At 44.3% G+C, this 18,675-nt stretch overlaps 1 protein-coding gene across 3 annotated transcripts in view; it reads left to right on the plus strand.

Moving 5' to 3' along the window:
• ISY1 (ISY1 splicing factor homolog) overlaps positions 1-18,255 on the plus strand; it is a 26,728-nt gene extending 8,473 nt beyond the window's left edge. For 2 of the 3 annotated variants that reach the window (XM_072784913.1, XM_072784916.1), the window contains 6 exons: positions 1,613-1,725; positions 5,288-5,405; positions 9,794-9,916; positions 11,736-11,857; positions 17,051-17,137; positions 17,505-18,255. In XM_072784913.1, coding sequence (XP_072641014.1) covers positions 1,613-1,725; positions 5,288-5,405; positions 9,794-9,916; positions 11,736-11,857; positions 17,051-17,137; positions 17,505-17,612 — 671 coding nt within the window. In that variant the 3' untranslated portion in view covers positions 17,613-18,255. The remainder of the gene's footprint in view (positions 1-1,612; positions 1,726-5,287; positions 5,406-9,793; positions 9,917-11,735; positions 11,858-17,050; positions 17,138-17,504) is intronic. The other variant, XM_072784914.1, reaches the window with a different exon arrangement.
• Positions 18,256-18,675: the final 420 nt, after the last annotated feature.

An 18,675-nucleotide genomic window follows, 5' to 3' on the forward strand; every position in this document is an offset into this window, starting at 1 on the left:
TTCTAAAATAGAGAAACCATATGATCCTTTCAGTAAACACAGAAAAAGTATTTGGTAAAATTTAACATTCACTCATGATAACAACTCTCCACTAACTGGGAATAAGAGGGAATTTTTTTTTTTTTACCCTGATAAAGCACTTCTACCAAAAAAAACCTATAGCCAGCATTATACTTAATGGTGAAAGATTGATTGCATGTTTTCCTCCTAAGAGCAGGAACAAGGCAGAGATACCTCTTCTTACCACTTCTATTCGAGGTCATACTGGAATTCCTAGTCAGTACAGTAAAGCAAGAAAAGGAAATAAAAGGCACACAGATTGGAAGGGAAGAAATATAATTTTCTATTCCCAGATTATGTAGAAGATCCCAGGAGATCTATGGAATGATTTCTAAAATAAATAAGTGAGTTTAGTGAGGCCACAGAATAGAAAGTCAATACACAGAAATCAATTCTACTTTTATAAACCAGCACTGAAAATTTTTTTAAAAAGTGCTCTTTACAAGAGCAGCAAAAGACAGGGAATACCTAGGTATAAATCTAACAAAATACGTGTGCAATCTGTATGCTTAAAACTACAAAACACTGATGAAGGAAATCAGAAGAGACCCAAGTACGTGGAGGGATACACAGCATTCATGGATGAGAAGACTCAGCATAGTAATGATGTCACTTCTGTCTTTTCAACTACTCACAACCAAAATCCCAACAGATTGTTTTTTGTATAGGTTGCCAGATTTTTTTGCTACATTTTGAGTGGAAAGGCAAAGAAGCTTGAATAGCCAAATAGTTTTGAAAAAGAACAAGATTGGAATATTCATACCACCTAATTTAAGATTTAATATAAAGCTACTGTATTGCAGACGGTGTGGTATTGGTGAGAGACAGATGGTTGGAACAGAGTAGGAAGTATAGAAATAGGACCACACATGTGGTCAGTTGACTTTTGACAATGGTACAAAAGCCATCGAATGGAGAAAGGGAGGGATACTTCCTTGTGACAGCCGTGTGATATTTTATTCCAACATATCAGGGTTCCTTAGCTATTCTCCTTCCTCTGGTGGGCTGCCCCAGCTGCTCCCAGCTCTTGGCCACCATAGACCACATCTCAGGAAAGTCCCTTGTGCATATTCCTTTATATAAGTCCCTTAGGCTTAATACTTAACGGTATAGTCTCTGCCAAAAGATGTCCCCGTTAATAACACATTGCTTTCCTGAGAGGGTGAGACCAACACAGAATGCTCACAGGCCCTGGTGCTTAGGCCAGCCTCACTGCATCTTTTCTGGTGTTGGATGCTAGGTTCTACCACCACGAAGATGTTTTAATAGTTGTATGAATGGAACTGCCTGCAGTTCCTGCTTGCTTCAGTTTATATTTCTTCAGTTACTACTCAGGATGAAATTGTTTTTCAAAGATTTATTCCCCCTTGGGCTGGTGGGAACTCTGTTCATAATCCTTGCCTTTTCCTTTATGGGATGTTGATGGTTTTTTAAAATAAATTCAAATGTGTATTTTTGTGCTGTATACCTTCCTAAGTGTTGACATTCGTTTTTGAGGGTATAACATTGAGTGCTGTTTTGAGGAAATGATATTAATGTGTTTGTTTTCTAGCTGGTTTAGGTGAATTCCGGATTCGTGACCTGAATGATGAAATTAATAAACTGCTAAGAGAAAAAGGACACTGGGAAGTCCGGATAAAAGAGCTGGGCGGTCCTGATTATGGGGTGAGTACATGGAGAACCCCATGGATCCTGGGGGTCAGCTAGCGAGCTTTGTCAGGCTGGGTAGCTTTGCATCCCCTGCAGCTCCCAGCCCATGCCTGCCACAGAGCAGGCACCTGAGCAATGAAAGGTTTGGAAAGTGCCCATTGGATGTGGATAGGAAACATGGAAAGGACCCCATACCCATAGCACAGCCCTCAGAGCAGACAGGGCACCTGAGTTTACTGTCCAGTTTTCTTGAGTAAGCCACTTAATCTCTCTGGGAGCCTCTTGTTTAAAACTGAGCCTGCCTGGCTCAGTTTGTGGAACATGTGACTCTTGATCTTGGGGTTGTGAGTTTGAGCCCCATGTTGGGTGTAGAGATTACCTAAAAGAATACAAATCTTTTTTTTTTTTTTTTAATTTTTTTTTCATTTATTTATGATAGTCACACAGAGAGAGAGAGAGGCAGAGACACAGGCAGAGGGAGAAGCAGGCTCCATGCACCGGGAGCCCGACGTGGGACTCGATTCCGGGTCTCCAGGATCGCGCCCTGGGCCAAAGGCAGGCGCCAAACCGCTGCGCCACCCAGGGATCCCCAAATCTTTTTTTTTTTTTTTAAGATTTTATTTATTTATTCATAGAGACACACACACAGGGAGAGAGAGAGGCAGAGACACAAGCAGAGGGAGAAGCAGGTACCATGCAGAGAGCCTGACGTGGAACTCGATCCAGGGTCTCCAGGATCACGCCCTGGGCTGTAGGCGGCGCTAAACCACTGCTCCACCGGGGCTGCCCAAGAATACAAATCTTAAAAAAAAAAAAAAAAAAGAAAAGAAAAAGAAAAATGACCGTGGTCTCTTTGCATCATCTCTGAGCTCCTTGGGAGTCAGAGCAGCCATTGTTGGGTTCTTTACCTGAGGGGGTCTCAAGGGCCCTCCATTCTTTACTTTCTTTGAACTTTCATAAATAAAATCCTCTAGACTAGCTGTTAGGTTTTTAGGACCAAGACCTCTATTGTGAAATACATGTATATAAACTCTCTGTCATAACCTGATACGTACAAAAATGTACTAAAAAAATAGTATGTGTGATGCATGTTGATATCCTATTCTGTTGTATTCTGATGTAAAGGATCAGAAATGGATGATTGTGACCCACTTAATTGATTTCATGACCTACTCCTGGGTCTTGACTTTAAAAAATACTACCCCAGAGCCCACCCTGTTTGTTTGTTTGTGAAGAGAAGTATCTTAGGTCATTTGACCTGATCAGTGAGCTGTAATGTGTTAGGCAGGAAATACATGAAGTTTTCTGACATGCTGGTATTTGCATTTTTATGGAAGTTTAACACAATTCTCACTTTAGTACCTGGCATAAAAATGAAGGAGAGGCATTCATGTTTCTTGAGCCCTGGTTCTTGGCACTGTGTGAGGAGCTTTCTCAGTTACTCTCTTTAGCACTTCTGTGACAGTGATTCTGTGTATCCTGTCGTATAGCATTAAAGTCATGTGGAAGTGGGGTGCCTGGGTGGCTCAGTCAGTTAAGCATCTGCCTTTGGCTCAGATCATGATCCCAGAGTCCTGGGATCGAGCCCCAAATTGGCCTCCCTGTTCAGTGGGGAGCCTTCTTCTCCCTCACCCTCTACTGCTCCCCCTGCTTGTGCTATCTCTCTGTGTCTAATAAATAAAACCATTAAAAAAGAAAAATAAGAAATAAAGTGGTGCAGAAGTTGTTAACCCTCCTAGAAGGGTGCTTAGGTGGCTCAGTTAAGTGTCTGCCTTCGCCTCAGGTCATGAGCCCAGCGTCCTGAGATTGAGCCCCACATTGAGCTCCTTGTTCTGCTGGGAGCCTGCTTCTCCCTCTGCACCCCCCCCCCCTTCTCTCTTTCTGTTTCTCGTGAATAAATCAATAAAATCTTTTTTTTTTTTTTTAAGATTTTATTCATTTTGGGGATCCCCGGGTTTCTCAGTGGTTTGGCACCTGCCTTCAGCCCAGGGCGTGATCCTGGAGTCCTGGGATTGAGTCCCGCGTCGGGCTCTCTGCATGGAGCCTGCTTCTCCTCTGTCTGTGTCTCTGCCTCTCTCATGAATAAATAAATAGAATCTTAAAAAAATATATATTTATTTTATTCATGAGAGACACAGAGAGAGACAGAAAGAGGCAGACACAGGCAGAGGGAGAAGTAGGCTCCATGCAGGGAGTCCGTCGCAGGACTCAATCCCGGGTCTCCAGAATCAGGCCCTGGGCTGAAGGTGGCACTCAACCGCTGAGCCACGGGGGCTGCCCCCAACTGTGCTTTATTCACTAACAGTTTATCAGAAACATATTTTCATGTTAGTAACCATTTGTAACACTATTTTGAAAAGCATTTTTGAGAAAGTTGGAAAATTAGTACAGAGAATTCTCATACACCCTTACAGATTTACCAGTTTTTGACACTCTGCTGTATTTACTTTGTCATTTTATATTTGTACTTTGATATTTATTTTTTCTGAACCATTTGAAGCTTAATCATGCTTCCTTACCCTGAATAATTAGTATCCCTGTGTTTTCTTTTTTTTCTTCTCTATGTATTTCCTTTTTTTTTCTCTGTATATTTTCTAAGAGTAAGAATGTTCCTCATAACTGTGTAAAGTTATCAAGTATAACATTTAACTTTGGGGAACCCTTGGTGGGTCAGCAGTTTGGCACCGCCTTTGGCCCAGGGCGTGATCCTGGAGACCTGGGATCGAGTCCCACGTCAGGCTCCCTGCATGGAGCCTGCTTCTCCCTCTGCCGGTGTCTCTGGCTCGCGCTCTCTCTCTCTCTCTCTCTCTCTCTCTGTCTCTCATAAATAAATAAATAAAATCTTAAAAAAAAAAGGACAGTTAACTTTGATATGATCATTTTATCCAAACTACTTGGCTGTTTCACTGATTTTCCCAATAATGTCCTTTTTAGCATTTCCCCTTCTAAGACAGGACCTCATCCAGAGTCACATAATACATGTAGTTGTTGACATCATCATTTTTTAAAATAAAGATTTTATTTATTTGAGAGAGAACATGTGAAAGATAGTGAGAACAAGTAGAGGGAGGGGCAGAAGGAGAAGCAGACTCCCCACTGAGCAGGGAGCCTGATACGGGACTTGAATCCAGGACCTTGGGATCATGACTTGAACCAAAGGCAGACACTTACCTGACTGAGCCACTCAGGCACCCTGACATCATCATTTTTAATGGATAGAATTCTATCATCAGGATGTATTTCATTTGTCTTTTACTGCTTGTCATTTAAATTATTTACAATTGTTTCTTTAAGCTTTTGTCACTTAGGTTATATAAGTGTTTTCCTAAGGCAATATGAAGTTTGATAAGAATCATTTTGAAGGTATAGAATATATTCCATCCTTGACTATGCTATAATTTAAATCATCTACATACTGTTAAGTATTTAGGTTGATTTTAATTTACCAAAAAAATGTATTTTCTGTGTACATCAGTATTTTCCCACATTCAGTGCTATTATCTTAAAGTATATTTGCAAACACGGAAATAGTGGGTTAGAAGATCAGATCCATTTTCTCTTTTTCCTTCCCAATAAGAAAGTTGGTCCTAAAATGCTGGATCATGAAGGGAAAGAAGTCCCAGGAAATCGAGGCTACAAGTACTTTGGAGCGGCGAAGGATTTGCCTGGTGTCAGAGAGCTATTTGAAAAAGAACGTGAGTAACTGCTCATGTTTCTCTCATTGTTGATGATCATCATAACAGATCTGTAGGCTAGGTGCTCTTCCTGTATTGTTTCTCAGCTACACAGCAGTGGGGTCAGAATGATTGTTCCAGACTTTTTTTTTTTTTTTTTTTTAAGATTTTTATTTATTTATTCATGAGAGACATAGAGAGAGGCAGAGACACAGGCAGAGGGAGAAGCAGGCTCCCTGCAGTGAGCCCGATGTGGGACTCGATCCCAGGATTCCAGAATCACGCCCTGATCTGAAGCCAGATGCTCAACCACTGAGCCACCCAAGCATCCCAGTTGTTCCAGATTTTAAATGAGACGCTGTAAGTTCCAGGAGTTGTAGTCATAGGCCCAGGGCACGCAACTGGGGCTATGCAGTGGATCCAGAATTGACTGGTGCCAAATTCTCACTCTTTGCATGTGCCAGTCTTACCACGAATGAAGAGTTTCCCTGTTTGAAGTTTCCTCAGATGATCAGAGCAGGCTCCACTGTTCACTGAAACAAGTTCATGTTTTAGATACTTACTAGTTGAAAAAAATCCTACCTAAAGAACGAGTACAACATTGGGTGGAACCCCAGTGGGTATAAATGGAGAAAAGTGGATTCACACTGCTGGTCCCCTCACCTGTACTGCCTTCTCCCTGCTTTGCCTTGGGGAGCTTCAGCCAAACTTTAGCCTTCCCAAACGCAGTTGGAAACCACTAGCCAGGAGTGTTCGTGGATTTTAATTTTGCATTTTAGGAAAGTAGTCTAAAAACTTTATAGAAAAAAGTATGAATAGCAGAGAAGAATGACTCCAGTATTTTCACCACTGTTAGTATTCTGCTGTGTTGCCTTCCAGTCAGTTTTTCTGTTGGTTTAAAAATATAATTCTACCTGTATTAAGCCCTGCTTATTTTATTTATTTATTTATTTAACTTAATTTAATTTAATTAATTTATTTATTTATGATAGTCACAGAGAGAGAGAGAGAGAGAGGCAGAGACACAGGCAGAGGGAGAAGCAGGCCCCATGTACTGGGAGCCCGACGTGGGATTCGATCCTGGGTCTCCAGGATCGCGCCCTAGGCCAAAGGCAGGCGCTAAACCGCTGCGCCACCCAGGGATCCCAAGCCCTGCTTATTTTTATTTTTATTTTTATTTATTTTTATTTTTTTATTTTTATTTTTTTTAATATTTTATTTATTCATGAGAACACACACACAGAGAGAGAGAGAGGCAGAGGAAGAAGCAGGCTCCATGCAGGGAGCCCGACGTGGGACTCGATCCCGGGTCTCCAGGATCATGCCCTGGGCCAAAGTCAGGTGCTAAACCACTGAGCCACCTGGGCTGCCCCCTGCTTATTTTTAAATTAATTATGCCCAAACTGTTTTGCATGCATTATTAACAACACTTAAAAATAATTCAGGGTAGGGGCACCTGGTGGCACAGTCGGTTAAGTATCTGACTCTTGATTTTTTTTTTTTTAAGATTTTATTTATTTATTCATGATAGACACAGAGAGAGAGAGAGAGAGGCAGAGACCACAGGCAGAGGGAGAAGCAGGCTCCATGCAGAGAGCCTGATGCGGGATTTGATCCTGGGACACCAGGATCACGCCCTGGGCCAAAGGCAGGCACTAAACTGCTGAGCCACCCAGGGATCCCTGACGGTTACAATCTCAGGTTCGAGAGATCAAGCCCTGTGTCATGCTCTGCGCTTAGCAGGAAGTCTGCTTGAGATGCTCTCTCTTCCTCTCCCTCTGCGCTACCATCCCCACCCCACTAAAAAATAATCTTTAAAAATAAGAATAATAATTCAGGGTGCTGATTAGCTCACTTGGTGAAATGTGCAACTCTTCTATCTCAGGGTTGTGTGTTTGAGCCCCATGCTGCGTGTAGAGATTACTTAAAAATAAAATCTTTAAAAAAAAATCTTTAGAAAATAATTCTTAAGTTTAAGTATTATGCTGTTCATTATGAAAGTAATATAATTTTATTACAGAGAAGTTGTAAAATACAGAAAATCAGGGAAAAAACACTCATATTTTCACATCTTGTAGATGACAATTGTTGACCTATTGGGGCATGTTTCCTCCCAGTTTTTATTTTTATTTTTATTTTTTTAAAGATTTTATTTATTCATGAGAGACACAGAGAGAGGGGCAGAGACACAGGCAGAGGGAGAAGCAGGCTCCCCACAGGGAGCCCGATGTGGGACTCAATCCCCGGGCCCCAGACCCCCAGATCAGGCCCTGAGCCAAAGACAGACGCTCAACCGCTAAGCCACCCAGGTGTCCCCCTCCCAGTTTTTAAAGGGAAGTGATAACCCAACAGTTTGGTCAAAGAATCAAAGCTGATAATTTAAGAAGAAAAAATTCTTATATATGAAAATACATGTGCTGAAGGGGGGCTCCTCTATTGAGATTATGCTCTACATGTTACTTTTTTTAATTTGCATTTTTCTAAATCAGTTGTCGATTTTTAAAAATAAACAAAATGCTTAAGTCTCTCTCTTTTTTTTTAAAGATGATTTTTTTATTTGAGAGAATGGAGGAGAGAATGCACAAACAGGGAGGAGGAACAGAGGGAGAGGGAGACCAATGCAGGGCTGGATCCCCAGGCCTGGAGATCATGACCTGAATCAAAGACAGGTGCTTAACTGAATGTGCCACCCAGGCACTCTGAAAGTGCTTAAGTCAATCTTAATGAGTATAATTCAGGTAGCACTGTCCCTTGGTGCTATCTGGGTCCCCCCATACCTGTGCCCCTGGATTACTGGTAATTATAATTATCTATTTTGGTACATTTCCTTCCAGGTCTTTTTTATGCACTTACATGCTTATTTCATCAGCTAAATTTCATCAGTATGAGTGACAGATGACTCAACCCCAGTTCGGCTTAGGCAGAAAAGTAAATTTATTGACTCACATAACTGAAAAACCCATGGGTAGTTTGTCTTCAGGAATAGCTGATTCCAAGTCACATTTGCTCCATGTTGCAGTTTTGACTTCCATCCTGTGAACTTCTTTTTCTCTATCTGGCCTTCTGCTTGTGGTGGCAAGTGGTCCATCATCAATTTACATTTTGTTCTCTCTCAGCGAGAGATTTTTTTTTCCCCAAGCAGTTCAGGCAAAACTCTTAGAATTGAATCTGGTTGGCTTTGATTGGATCATAGTCCCATCCTTAAACCAGTCCTCGTGACTGGGAGGAACACAGTGTTCTGAGTCGAGTCAGCCCAGTGTTAGCCCTGTACTTGGTCCTGGGTATAGCCAGCATGGTCAGGGGCAGGGACCAAGAGTGGTGGAGGGGCAGACAGAGTTGCTGTTACCAGTGTCAGGGTGATGGGTGGAGGCCTGCCAAGACACGGTGGCTCCCCCATACCTGTTGTGTTGTGTTCTGCATTGATATCTTCCCATCCTTCTGCTTAGAGCTCTGTGAGTGGATGTGAAGGATTAAAAGCATATGAAACTTCACATAACCATTCATACATTGGGTAGACCTTTAGCTATTTCTAGTTTTCCAGAATTATAAAACTTTTGTTGATCTGATGGTTGAAAATCTAATATTTTTACTTTTTGTTTCTTTGATTACTAATGAAATCAATCATTGAATTTAGTTATTAATTAAAATTGTTATACATATAAATTTTTTCTTCTGAAAATAACAGCTTTTACTCTTTAACCTATCGGGTTATCATTTCCCCTTTGATTTTTTTTTTAAGATATTTAAAAAATTTTTAGTAATCTTTACACCCAACATGGGGCTTGAACTCACGACCCCGAGATCAAGAGTTGAATGTTCCACTGACTGGGACAGGCAAGCGCCCCTCCCTTTTGATTTTCAAAAATTACTTAAATATTCTGAGTAGTTCAGAATATTAGTCTGAAAATATTTTCTTCAGGACTTTCTCATTTATCTTTTTGATTTGTTTTTAGTTTCTTTTGTCTTATCTATATACTTCTATTTCTCCATCATATTTTTTTCATTAAACCTCGCGACATTTCCTGTGTTATCAAAACATCCATGAAATAGTGAAAGAGGGGCTGTAGTGACCCCATTCCATACTCATCCTGTGGTTTATAGCCCTAGTTATTCTAGGTTTTCACAACTCTGTAACAACCTACATCTCTCTCCATACAGCTTTGCCAGAGTTTGTTTTTGTTCTTTAAATTAAGATAAATTTCTTCTCAATAGACTAATAGGGTTAAAGATTTCAAGACTGATTTGAAAAAGGTTTGTACCACTTACATAATTCTGTTGCTAGTATAGGAAATGCCTATGTCCCCGTATTTTCTTGAGCACAAATACTCCCTGCCTGCGTAACATGGTACAGGATGCAGGCTCCGGGGTAATTGTGGGGTATTTAGCTAAGTTGGTGCTATTTCTTCTAGCTCTTCCTCCTCCAAGAAAGACACGTGCTGAGCTCATGAAAGCAATCGATTTTGAATACTATGGTTACCTTGATGAAGATGATGGTGTCATCGTGCCTTTGGAACAGGAATATGAAAAGAAATGTAGGTCTACAAGCATTTCATTTTCTCTTTTCTTTCTTTCTTTCTTTCTTTCTTTCTTTCTTTCTTTCTTTCTTTCTTTCTTTCTTTCTTTTTTTTTTAAATAAATTTATTTTTTATTGGTGTTCAATCTACCAACATATAGAATAACATCCAGTGCTCATCCTGTCAAGTGCCCCCCTCAGTGCCCGTCACCCATTCACCCCCACCCCCCCGCCCTCCTCCCCTTCCACCGCCCCTAGTTCGTTTCCCAGAGTTAGGAGTCTTAATGTTCTGTCTCCCTTTCTGATATTTCCCACACATTTCTTCTCCCATCCCTTATATTCCCTTTCACTATTATTTATATTCCCCAAATGAATGCGAACATATAATGTTTGTCCTTCTCCAATTGACTTTTATTTCACTCAGCATAATACCTTCCAGTTCCATCCACGTCTTTCTGTCTGTCTTTCTTTCTTTCTCTCTCTCTCTCTCTCTCTCTTCTTTTCTTTCTTTTCTTTTCTTTTCTTTTCTTTTCTTTTCTTTTCTTTTCTTTTCTTTTCCTTTCTTTTCTTTTCTTTCTTTTCTTTTCTTTTCTTTTCTTTTCTTTTCTTTTCTTTTCTTTTCTTTTCTTTTCTTTTCTTTTTTTCAAGATTTTATTTATTCATTCATGAGAGACACATGAGCAGACAGAGAGGCAGAGACATAGGCAGAGGGAGAAGCAGACTCCCTGCAGGGAACCTGATGTGGGACTTGATCCCAGGACTCGGGATCACGTCCTGATCCGAAGGCAGATGCTCAACCACTGAGCCACCCAGGTGCCCCATGAGCATTTCATTTCATTATAAATGGCATCTGGTTTCTGTTCTGTCTTTGAAAATGGATTTATTTATTTATTTTAAATTTTTGTTTATTTATGATAGTCACACAGAGAGAGAGAGAGAGAGAGAGGCAGAGACATAGGCAGAGGGAGAAGCAGGTTCCATGCACTGGGAGCCCGATGTGGGACTCGATCCCGGGTCTCCAGGATCGCGCCCTGGGCCAAAGGCAGGCGCCAAACTGCTGCGCCACCCAGGGATCCCGAAAATGGATTTTTAGATAGTGCTCTATGCTGGAAGCAATTTTGTTTTATTGCTAATGGACTTTGGAGGAAATGAGCTACTAATGACCTCACCCTCAGTAACTACATTGCGGTCCAGGGCTGTGTTTGGGCCAGAAGCAGCAGGTTGGGGAAGCCCAAGAGTGACATTGGACCTATTCCCCATCCACCTGGAATTCATCATCTGGATTCCTTCCCATATTGGCCTTTCTTGAAATCAGGAAATGGTCCATTTGAGTAGCTTTTAGATCTGCTTTGAATATAGCTAATATGTTATTAGTAGAGCAAGTAATGTGGCTCTTTCTGAGTACTTTCCCCATGCCAAACACCGTGCTAATAAGTGTTTTATGGATACTGTTCTGAAGCCTCATGATGGCCCCGTGAGTTGTAAGTGAGTGCTAATCTTTCTGTGGTGTGTTGAGTTTGTGCTTTGGGTGCAGGTGGTCAGGAGTCTGAGCCCTTTTCTGGCTGGCTGTACTGCTCTGTCTTCTTTTTCACATGAGTGTGTCAGGAAGCCACTCAGTTTGCTGAACTGGAAGTGATCTGGGGACATCCCCTAGAAAGCTGCCTTGTGATTTACAGCTAGAGCTATGGTATGACTAGACTAGGTCTCATATCCCATTCCTGCTCGCCAGGACAAAATGGAGGGTGTTCCTCTTCAGAGGGGACATGTAGGCCTCACCCTGTATTGCGTGTAAAGCTAATTTAGAGGCCTAAGCAGCACCTGCTCTTTTGTTTCTCCAGTCAGGGCTGGATTAGTGGAAAAGTGGAAAGCAGAGAGAGAAGCCCGGCTGGCAAGAGGAGAAAAGGAGGAGGAGGAAGAAGAGGAGGAAGAGATCAATATATATGCTGTCACCGAAGAGGAGGTACTGTGGGCAAAAGGGGCTCCAGTGCTCACTGCCTTTTGCTCCGAGCCACGAAGGCTAGGCCTTGGGAGAGTCAATGGAGTGGTAGGAAGGCTCTGCTTATTGGTGAAGGGTCGGGGTCCAAGCCTAGCCCTGCCCCTATCTCTAGCTGAGAACTCCCCATCCTCACATGGAAAATGGATATGAAGATCACCTCTCAGCATTCCAGGGAGGGTTCCAGAAAGGAATGGCCATGAGGGCACTTTGTAAACTGTACTTTACACCCAGAATTACTTACCTGCTTTTTAGTGGTAGGTCCTCCTGAATATACTGCTGTTGGACTTGTAAATACATTTGAAGCCATATGAGTTCTGGCTCCTGTCCTTATCATTTCTTGTTATTTTTCTATTCACTTATTATCATGTTTTCAGATTAAATTATAGATCTATTATATTTGTTGCTTATACTTTACAAAGTACCAGGGCTTTGTAAACACCAGATTAGGTGGCTTAAACACCAGAAATGGGTTTACTCAGAGTTCTAGAGGCTGGAAGTCTGAGATCAAGGTGTCAGCAGTAGGTCTCATCTTTTCTTTTTATTTATATATTTTAAAATTAAAAAAAATTAACTTATTTATTTATTTATTTATTTGAGAGAGTAAGAGAAAGCATAAGCGGGGGGGGGGGGGTTGGGGAGGGGGCAGGGCAGAGGGAGAAGTAGGCTCCCCACTGTGCAGGGAGCAGGGAGCCTGATGCAGGGCTCCATCCCAGATCTCTGGGATCACGACCTGAGCCAAAAACACACTCCCAACCAACTGAGCCACACAGGCACCTCTCATCATTTCTTTTTATTTTTTTTAAAAGATTATTATTTATTCGTGAGAGACACAGAGAGAGAGAGAAAGACACACAGGCAGAGGGCGAAGCAGGTTCCATGCAGGGAGCCTGACGTGGGACTTGATCCCAGGTCTCCAGGGTCAGGCCCTGGGCTGAAGTCGGCACTAAACCGCTGAGCCACCCGGGCTGCCCTCATTATTTCTTTTTAAATGGCAGTGCCAGTAGCTCCTCTGCTGTCTTAACACCCCCATACCCTCATGTTAGGAATAGAAACCAACCCAGAGCAGAGAAGGGACTTATTCAGAAGGTCACAGTTGAAAGTGGAGCTATTATCTTGCCTCTCAGGCAGAGCCTCCTAGCTCTAGGCTGTCCTCCTGCATGGCAGGCCTTCTTCCTTGGAAAAGTCAAGAAAGAATGAAATGGATTTGCTAGACTGAGAAGGGGAGGAGAATTAGCTGTGCATGGGCAATAGGTCAGGTCCTGTGTGAGGAGCTTGTCATGACATCAGTGACAAAGAAACAGAGAAGTTTAGTGACTTGGTCAACATGACATATTATAGCAGACCTGAGGTTCTTGTGCAGGTCTGGCTGATAAGCAATGGGGACAGTGAAGCATTTGAGGCAAGCTGGCAGCATGCTCTAGAAAGGTCCTCCCTCCCTCCCTCCCTCTCTCCCTTTTTTCCCTTTCCTCCTTCCTTCCTTCCCTTTCCTCCTTCCTTCTTCTATCCCCCCCTTTTTTTTCCTAAGTGGAGCCTAATGCAGAGCTTGACCTTACGACCCTGAGATCAAAACCTGAGCTGACATCAAGAGTCAGATGCTTAACCCATTGAGCCATGCAGGCACCTAGGAAGATCTTTCTTTCTTTATTTTTTAAAAGATTTTAGGGATCCCTGGGTGGCGCAGTGGTTTGGTGCCTGCCTTTGGCCCAGGGCGTGATCCCGGAGACCCGGGATCGAATCCCACATCGGGCTACCTGTGCATGGAGCCTGCTTCTCCCTCTGCCTATGTCTCTGCCTCCCTCTCTCTCTCTGTAACTATCATAAATAAATAAAAATAAAAATAAAAAGATTTTATTTAATTATTCATGAGAGAGACAAAGAGAGAGAGACAGACATAGGCAGAGGGAGAAGCGGGTTCCATGCAGGGAGCCCAATGTGGGACTCAGTCCCCGGACTGCAGGATCACGCCCTAGGCCGAAGGCAGGTGCTAAACCCCTGAGCCACCCAGGGATCCCTGGAAGGTCTTCTTTAGCTGCAAATATTCATTTGTCTTTCAGCAGATGTTTGCTAACATGCCAGGGGCACAGCAGTCAAGAAACTCTGCTTGTAGCTTAAAGTCAGTGGGGAGACAGTCCAGTGGTATAGTTGTTAGAAAACAGTGGCTGTCATAGTGGCTCTGAGATGGTGACATGGTGCGGGGAGAGCCTGTGAAACTTTGCCTGGGGAGCTGACCATTCAGCTGAGGCCTGGAAAATCAGAAGTTAATCAAGTGAGAGGCAGTGGGGGAAGAGTGTTCCAGGCAGAGGGGAGCAGCATGTACTGAGAGAAGCTGTGGGAGTGTGAGGGACAGAGGACAGGCCAGTGTGGCTGGAGCATAGTGTGGGCCGCTGGCGGGGAGAGGAGAGGAGGCGGGAGAGAGGGGCAAAGCAGGATAAGTAAGTGCCCTGGTTCCACTGTGAGGAGGGTTTGCCTTTATCTGGAGAGCAGTGGAGAGACACCAAAGATTGTTGTGTTGTTTTTTTTTTTAATTTTGAAATGATTTATAGGAAGTTGTAAAGGTAGTACAGAGGGTCCTGTGTATCCTTCACCCAGTTTCCCCCAATGATTACATCTTCCAGAGTGATAGTACAATATCCATGCTAGGAAACGGAGTTGGTGTAATGAGTGTGTAGAGTCTTGCATCTTTTATCACATGTGTAGATTTGTGGAATCACCATTTCTTCTTCTTCTTCTTCTTTTTTTTTTTTTTTTTTTTTTGATTTCTTCATTTGAGAAAGAGAGAGTAGGTGTGTGCATGCAGTGGGGACAGAGGGAGAGAGTCTTTTTTTTTTTTTTTTTTTTTTTCATTAAGAGGTAAACTTGACTCTAGTTTGTTTTAAAATTTATTTATTTATTTATGATAGAGAGAGGCAGAGACACAGGCAGAGGGAGAAGCAGGCTCCATGCTGGGAGCCCGACGTGGGACTTGATCCCGGGACTCCAGGATCACGCCCTGGGCCAAATGCAGGCACTAAACCGCTGAGCCACCCAGGGATCCCCGGGAGAGAGAGTCTTAAGCAGACTCCATAATCAGCATGGAGCCAGACACAGGGCTCAGTCCCAGGACCCTGGGATCATGACCTGAGCTGAAACCAAGAGTTGGAGGCTTAACTGACTAAGCCACCCAGGTGTCTTTGTGACTACCATTTCAGTCAGGATACAGAAATTTTCCCTCCAGGCGCCACCCCCTTACAGAATCATACCTCCCACCGTCCCCCATCCCTTGCCCCTGGCAAACTCCAGTCTTTTCTCTATCTCTAGATTTCTGTCATTTTGAGAATGTTGCATAAATGAAATCTTACTGTATGTCACTTTTGGGGATGGTCCCTACACTCAGCACAGTGCCCTTGAGGGAGGTCCAGCGAAGTTGTTGAATTTGAGTTCACTCCTGGGCAGCCCCGGTAGCCCAGCGGTTTAGCGCCGCCTGCAGCCCAGGGCACGATCCTGGAGACCTGGGATCGAGTCCCATGTTGGGCTCCCTGCATGGAGCCTGCTTCTCCCTCTCTCTCTGCTTGTGTCTCTGCCTCTCTGTTTCTCATGAATAAATAAAATCTTTAAAAGAAAAAAATAAGAGTTAACTCCTGGGACACCTGGGTGGCTCAGCAGTTGACCGTTTGGCTCAGGGCATGATCCTGGGGGCCCAGGATCGAGTCCCACGTCTGGCTCCCTGTGTGGAGTGGAGCCTGCTTCTCCCTCTGCCTGTGTCTCTGCCTCTCTCTCTCTCTCTATGAGTCTCTCATGAATAAATAAATAAAATCTTAAAAAAAAAGCTCATTCCTTTTTATTGTTGAACAGTATTCCATATAGAGAGAATACGCAAGGGGCAAGTGTACAGGCTGGAGCATTTTCACAGGGTGAACCACCCCATGAAGCAAATACCAGCTGAAGAAACAGAACATGACTAGCACCCTAGAATAAGCTCCGAGCTTTTTTTTTTTTTTTTTTTTGAAATTGAAAAATTAATTTATTATGTGAAGAAACATAAACAATATTTATTAGAGTCACTGGCTGCACAGAAGTTTGCTCCTGCCCCCGCTGGGTGTTACTCTCCTGACCTCTAGTAACCCTTATGCTCTTACCTGTTTCTGAACTTTATGTCTCTCAATAGAATCATGCATACTCTTTGGTGTCTAATGGTCATGGGTGTCTGTTTTTTTTTTTTTTTTTTTTTTAAATTTATGATAGTCACACAGAGAGAATGAGAGAGAGAGAGGCAGAGACATAGGCAGAGGTAGAAGCAGGCTCCATGCACCGGGAACCTGACGTGGGATTCGATCCCAGGTCTCCAGGATCGCGCCCTGGGCCAAAGGCAGGCGCCAAACCGCTGCGCCACCCAGGGATCCCTGGGTGTGTTTTGTGTCCAGTTTGGGGCTATACCAAATAAGGCTAATGTGGCCTTTCTGGTTCAGAGGCAGCTGTTTATGTTGAGTGCACACTGAGGAGTGGAATTATCAGCTCCTAGGGTAAGCATGTACTGGGCTTCAGTACATAGAGCTAAGCCATCTTCCAGAGCGCTGGGGCCCGGTGTGCCCTCCTACCAGCAGCATCTGAGAGGCTCTGCCAAAGTGTTTCCAGCCAGCTCCACCCGGCAGTGGGTATGCAGAGAGGCTGCTGCAGAGCATCTGGTCCCAAGACTGGCAAGTGGTGGGGCCCACCACCTCATAGGAGTCCTTTTTCCTCAGATTTCCAAGGCCACGTTACTTCCTTAGGTTATTAGTTAATCTCTTTTAACTCACATGCAGACTCTGATTTTTTTTCTATATGTGGTACAGTTTTAAATTTTAATTAAACAAAATAAGTGACATTCACAAAGTTCAAAAGCCAAAAAATATATACAGATCAACAAAGACTCCTTAGTGCTCTAGGTGTAGACATGCATCTGGTTCTCACTGCTGTCACTAGTTTCTATTGTTTCTTTCCTCAGACAAAAGGTGCCATAATTTACAGAGTGCTTTGTTGCTTTTTAAATAGTTAACGGTGTCTTTGTGTCTTTCTGAGCACTGAACTCATTCCTTTTGTTTTGTCCTCTTAAATAGCTGTAGAGCTGTGCATTTTGTAGCAGTACCAACATGTGTTTAAATGGGCTCCTGCTCCCTGACTTTTTGGTTTTTCTGTTTGTAGTCTGATGAGGAAGGCAGCCAGGAGAAAGGAGGTGAAGACGGACAACAGAAGTTCATTGCCCATGTCCCAGTGCCATCCCAGCAAGAGGTAGGACAGAAGCTGGGTGCTGCCCTTGCTGGGGGGTTTCCCCAGTGCTGGGGAGGGGGGCCCTCGGCTCTAAAGCAGACCGGTCGCTCAGAGTAGGAGGGTAGGTTTTCCTCATCCTTCTGACCTCATGGCACCGGTCGCTGTGGGATCCTGAGGAGGCAGGATCTCATCTGCTCTAGGGGGTGCTGAAAAAGACTGTTGTTCCCATGCTTCCACTGGGAAAGCGTGGGGTTCTGGGAGATGCCTCTGGGTTTTGTCTCCTTGGTGGCCTCTGTCCTGGGAACCCACTCCTGGCTGGGATCCAGCAGGGTAGGGAGGGTGTGGCTGCAGAGGAAAGCCTGAGCCCTTGACTCCTGCCTATCCACAGATCGAGGAGGCACTTGTGCGAAGGAAGAAGATGGAACTCCTCCAGAAGTATGCTAGTGAGACCCTGCAGGCCCAGAGCGAAGAGGCCAAAAGACTTCTGGGGTATTAGGGCTGAGCTGGGACCTGCTCAGGGTCTGCAAATTTGCTGGGAGACCCTCATCCCCCCAGTGGCCCCTGGTGAGTCCACAGGGCTCTGCTGTCCTGGGATTGCATATGGACTGGCTGGTACTACAAGGCGTCCTGCTACTTCTCTTACCTTTTCTTACCCCATCTCCTGATCTGAAGGGACGGGCTGCGTGTGCCTCCCTGGCAGGCTGTCTGCCTTCTGAACCCGTTAGCAGTCACTTTTGTACAAACATTTTGCTATTATAGGAACCCACTTATTTTTACCTTGAGTATGTAAAACAGGCTGCTAACAGGCTGCCTGTGTTTTACTTATCTCTCTGCTGTCATTTGCTGGGGAGGGAGGTCACTTGATGACTACCATTAAAAAGATGCAGTTTTTCCTAAAAAGACTTACTGCTCTCTCCTTGAAGTGAGAAAACCTGTCAGCCTTGGGCCCACAGTCCCACGTGTCAGTTACCAGCCAAGGCTGTTCCTTCTGGATTGAGTACTGCTCCCAGTTCTCCATGGCCCACTCAGCCTGCCGCATTCCCTCCTGCTCAGGTGGCAGAAATTTGTTTGTTGCTTCTGTTTTATGACTCATCCTGAAGAGAGCTATTTTTATTAAAGATTTTTATATGAAAGGGCAACTTCCATGTCTGTAGCGTGTTCCGCAGGCAGGTGCTGGCAGCCCCAGGATGCAAGGTGGGGACAGAGGCCCAAAGCACACAGCCCCGGCGTGGGAGGGGGGAGACCCGTCCCAGCTCCCTCCATCTCACAGCCAAGGTGGGCGGGCAGAGCTGGCCTTGCTACAGCCCCCGAGGTGGCCCGGGGAGAGCACGAGGTGGCCCGGGGTGAGCACGGCGCAGATGCCCAGGAAGCAGCAGTGGGAGCCAGCCCGCCATCGGAGCGAATCTTGTCTTTCCCATGGGGGACCCGACGGCAGGCTCTGGGGGCAGGGCCCCCATCCTAGAGGGCTCCTGGGGGTGCCTGGGAGTCGGTGTCAGGGGCAGGTGGTTGTCCTCTGGGCCCAGGGCCCCAGCTGGGACTGTTGGTACGCAGAAGGCCCT

This window comes from Canis lupus, chromosome 19 (genome assembly GCF_048164855.1).
Source record: "Canis lupus baileyi chromosome 19, mCanLup2.hap1, whole genome shotgun sequence".
NCBI lineage: Eukaryota > Metazoa > Chordata > Mammalia > Carnivora > Canidae > Canis > Canis lupus.